Below are 4,924 nucleotides of genomic sequence, written 5' to 3' on the forward strand. Positions count from 1 at the left end.
TGGGACACAAAAGCAGAGACAGGAAGTGGATGAAACCATGTTTGAGAGCACGGGTGTTCTCAGAGGTAGGTGATCAGGTGATCGATCGGTCACCGTCGTATTATCGGTTATCGTGTTATCGATATCAGTGATTATTGCTTCGTGTTTCCATTCACCGGTGAATAATAAATAATAATAATAATAATATTATTTATTTCTTCTTGTGCTTTTGAGTAAAATCCACGTTTGTGATCGATATTTAAATATTGTTTATATTGAAAACTACATCTGCTACAATCACAAAATAGACACGTTTTTATTTAAATTTAAATATATATATATATATGTTATAAATATAAATGTACTTGTGCAAAGGGGAGGTTGCCGTGGTGATGGCGTGTTACCGTGACGACAACTCACAGTGTTGCTCGAAGGCGGAGTCCAGTATGAGGTCGTCGTTATTTAAAAAGAAAAAAACGGAAAAAAACTTTATTATTCCTTCTTTTCTCGACACGAATGTGCGTATTTTTTTGTTTGTGGATTAGCATAGAAAAAAAAATTGCGGTATCGTGACTTAAATATCGCGATATTGTCATATCGCTCCCGCCCTTAACAGTAACTTTACATAACTATCGGTTATTGATTATCATATTTGCGTCTTCATGCGATTCCGAAATTAGCTACGTGACACTTGACGTAACCAACGCTTCCTGGTGGAATTTTATGGCCACGCCCACTTCCCCCCACCCTCCCTCAACCAAAATACTAACTAACTAACTATCTGTGGACGGACATCAACATGCCCCCGTCTCCGTGACGACAAGGCGGCCATCTTTGTGGGTCGGGGTGGTCGAACTCAGGCGCGCCCCTCCTTCTTGGTGTTTCGCGGCTTGTTGCCGAGCAACGCGTCCATCTCCGCGATGAGGGGCGGAGTCAGCTGAGAGAGAACCTGAGGACGAAGCGCACACGTCGGAACCAATCACAGGAAGCTAACGTTTCACGATCATTTCATCTGATTAAGGGGTTTATGATTGATGGATGATTGACAGGTGATTGATGGGTGATTGACAGGTGATTACCCTGAGAGAGTCGAGGTTCTCCAGCAGCTGTTCTGTGTTGGAGACTCCGAGGAGAACCGAGCTGACGCCCTCACTGCGGAGACACCATGCTAACACACACACACACACACACACACACACACACACATTTATCTCTAATTTAAATATTCAAAAGTGTGTTTATAACACACACACACACACACACACAGGTGTACCTATAGCCAGTTGAGCAGGTGTGCAGTTCAGTTTGTCCGCCAGCAGGTGGAGCTCCTTGAGTTTACTGAGCTGCTTTTTCCCCTCATCGCTGCAGAGTCGCTCCTTAAGCCACCCATAGCCCTGCACACACACACACGCACATTATTGATCGCCACGGCAACAGATGGTCTCCTGTGTGTGTGTGTGTGTGTGTTCTTGTACTTGCGGCATACTGAGGACCAGTGACGGTTTTTTTAACCAACAAAGTGAGGACATTTTGGCCGGTCCTCACTTTGTTTTTATTGAAATCACTTCCTTAGGTTGTAAACATGATATACTCTGTTTTCCAGCCCTGGTGATTCACACACTTTTTGCTCTGGGGCTCCACCTGCAGACATTTCATGGTACTGCACCCAGTAGTTCTTTATAGATGTCGTTCATGAAGTAGATATTTGTAATTGTGCTGATTTATAAAGTGAAAATGCTGGTCCCCACTTTGCCAGCTCTTTTACCCGGTCCTCAGTACGCAGCAAGTACAAGAATGTGTGTGTGGTACCTTCATGGCGGCCCTGGAGCTCTCAGGGATGCCCTCGCTGTATTTTCCTGTTAGCAGACCGCAAGCTAACGGAGACCAGGTCATTGCTCCGACACCTGACACACACACACACACACACACACACACACACACACATTAAAGTGGTCTATGATTAGACCTGGGCAGCTGTCGTCCCCTAAGATCCTGTTAGCCTAGCGCTAGCGTACCTATCTTGTGGTAGAGCTCAGGCAGCTGAAGCTCCACCTTCTCTCTCTGGAAGTAATGATACTCGGCCTGTTCACACACGGGAGGAACCAGGTTAAACTGTCTGGCGACAGAGTAGGCCTCCTGAAAGACAGACAGACAGACAGACAGGTGAGAGACAGACAGACAGACAGAGGTGAGACAGGTGAGACAGGCTAACGTCCTACCATGATCTCCACTGCGCTCCAGCGCGACGTTCCCCAGTACATGGCCAAACCCTGGTCGATCACAAACGTCATGGCCCGGACCACCTCTGAAAACACACACCTGGTTTTAGGGTTGGGGTTAGCTTAAGGGTTAAGGCTAGGCATTATGTGTGTGTGTGTGTGTGTGTGTGTGTGCGTGTGTGTGTGTGTGTGTGTGTTGACCCTCCATCGGCGCGTCGATGTCGCTCCTGTTAGCAAAGACAATGTCGACGTAGTCCAGCTGTAACCTGGAGAGGGAGCCGCGCAGACCTGCCAACAAACAAACAACAGCAACAGTGTCTTCTGACTCTGGGTCTGACTCCGGGTCAAAGGTCGTCAAAGGGACTGCGGCGGGGAGTCGTGACGAAGCTATTTTTAAACACTGTTAAAACAATGTTTTGATAATGAGTAGCAATGCATCCACCGCTCCAGAGAGGGGAGCTGCGCTTCTGAGAGCTGACGTGATAGATTACATCACTTCCAGATACCTGGCCAATCACAACACAGGTGGGAAGCTCTTGTTGGCTGGCCAATCACAACACACTCTGTCTTCCCGGGCGAGATTTATGGCTGAAATAGCGCGACTGACGAGCGCTTCGAAAAGGACAGATTTCTATCGGCTCGTTTACATCAACTAGGAGGTTTTTGACCATAAAAACAAGTTAATATATGTAAGTAGACCTCCATAACTCACATATATGTGCAACAGGACCACTCTATGTGACCTTTAATGTTCACACAAGACGACGTCACCACATGTCTTTACCTTCTACGATGTGTTTCCGTGACAACCCTCGCTCCGTCTCCGCCCTGTGAAACACACACAGACTGAGATTTAAACTTAATCTTAATTTAAGGAGACCAGGACAGACAGGTGTGTGGACAGACAGGTGTGTGGACAGACAGGTGTGGACAGACAGGTGTGTGGACAGACAGGTGTGTGGACAGACAGGTGTGGACAGACAGGTGTGTGGACAGACAGGTGTGTGGACAGACAGGTGTGGACAGACAGGTGTGGACAGACAGGTGTGTGGACAGACAGGTGTGTGGACAGACAGGTGTGGACAGACAGGTGTGTGGACAGACAGGTGTGTGGACAGGTGTGGACAGACAGGTGTGTGGACAGACAGGTGTGGACAGGTGGGGACAGACAGGTGTGTGGACAGACAGGTGTGGACAGACAGGTGTGGACAGACAGGTGTGGACACAGGTGTGGACAGACAGGTGTGTGGACAGACAGGTGTGTGGACAGGTGTGGACACAGGTGTGTGGACAGACAGGTGTGGACAGACAGGTGGGACAGGTGTGGACAGACAGGTGTGGACAGACAGGTGTGGACAGACAGGTGTGGACAGACAGGTGTGGACAGACAGGTGTGTGGACAGACAGGTGTGGACAGACAGATGTGGACAGACAGGTGGGACAGGTGTGGACAGACAGGTGTGGACAGACAGGTGGGACAGGTGTGGACAGACAGGTGTGGACAGACAGGTGTGGACAGACAGGTGTGTGGACAGACAGGTGTGGACAGACAGATGTGGACAGACAGGTGTGTGGACAGACAGGTGTGGACAGACAGGTGTGTGGACAGACAGGTGTGGACAGACAGGTGTGGACAGACAGATGTGGACAGACAGGTGTGTGGACATACAGGTGTGTGGACAGACAGGTGTGTGGACAGACAGGTGTGGACAGACAGATGTGGACAGACAGGTGTGTGGACAGACAGGTGTGGACAGACAGGTGTGGACAGACAGATGTGGACAGACAGGTGTGTGGACAGACAGGTGTGGACAGACAGGTGTGGACAGACAGGTGTGGACACAGGTGTGTGGACAGACAGGTGGGGACAGACAGGTGTGGACAGACAGGTGTGGACAGACAGGTGTGTGGACATACAGGTGTGTGGACAGACAGGTGTGTGGACAGACAGGTGTGGACAGACAGATGTGGACAGACAGGTGTGTGGACAGACAGGTGTGGACAGACAGGTGTGGACAGACAGGTGTGGACACAGGTGTGTGGACAGACAGGTGGGGACAGACAGGTGTGGACAGACAGGTGTGGACAGACAGGTGTGGACAGACAGGTGTGTGGACAGACAGGTGTGGACAGACAGGTGTGTGGACAGACAGGTGTGGACAGACAGATGTGGACAGACAGGTGTGGACAGACAGGTGTGGACAGACAGGTGTGTGGACAGACAGGTGTGGACAGACAGGTGTGGACAGACAGGTGTGTGGACAGACAGGTGTGTGGACAGACAGGTGTGGACAGACAGGTGTGGACAGACAGGTGTGGACAGACAGGTGTGGACAGACAGATGTGGACAGACAGGTGTGTGGACAGACAGGTGTGGACAGACAGGTGTGTGGACAGACAGGTGTGGACAGACAGGTGTGGACAGACAGATGTGGACAGACAGGTGTGTGGACATACAGGTGTGTGGACAGACAGGTGTGTGGACAGACAGGTGTGGACAGACAGATGTGGACAGACAGGTGTGTGGACAGACAGGTGTGGACAGACAGGTGTGGACAGACAGGTGTGGACAGACAGATGTGGACAGACAGGTGTGTGGACAGACAGGTGTGGACAGACAGGTGTGGACAGACAGGTGTGGACACAGGTGTGTGGACACAGGTGTGTGGACAGACAGGTGGGGACAGACAGGTGTGGACAGACAGGTGTGGACAGGTGTGGACAGA

At 50.3% G+C, this 4,924-nt stretch overlaps 1 protein-coding gene across 1 annotated transcript in view; it reads right to left on the bottom strand.

Moving 5' to 3' along the window:
• Positions 1 to 794: 794 nt before the first annotated feature.
• The window catches only part of LOC310944286 (voltage-gated potassium channel subunit beta-2-like), a gene marked incomplete at its 5' end in the record, with an annotated part of 12,042 nt that continues 7,912 nt past the window's right edge, over positions 795 to 4,924 (bottom strand). Inside the window, 8 exons of the mRNA XM_083910016.1 lie at positions 795 to 928; positions 1,059 to 1,147; positions 1,253 to 1,373; positions 1,789 to 1,883; positions 1,995 to 2,115; positions 2,199 to 2,284; positions 2,400 to 2,486; positions 2,983 to 3,026. Coding sequence (XP_083766142.1) covers positions 836 to 928; positions 1,059 to 1,147; positions 1,253 to 1,373; positions 1,789 to 1,883; positions 1,995 to 2,115; positions 2,199 to 2,284; positions 2,400 to 2,486; positions 2,983 to 3,026 — 736 coding nt within the window. The 3' untranslated portion in view covers positions 795 to 835. The remainder of the gene's footprint in view (positions 929 to 1,058; positions 1,148 to 1,252; positions 1,374 to 1,788; positions 1,884 to 1,994; positions 2,116 to 2,198; positions 2,285 to 2,399; positions 2,487 to 2,982; positions 3,027 to 4,924) is intronic.

The sequence above is a fragment of the Microchirus variegatus genome, assembly GCF_963457635.1.
Source record: "Microchirus variegatus genome assembly, chromosome: 2".
Taxonomy (NCBI): domain Eukaryota; kingdom Metazoa; phylum Chordata; class Actinopteri; order Pleuronectiformes; family Soleidae; genus Microchirus; species Microchirus variegatus.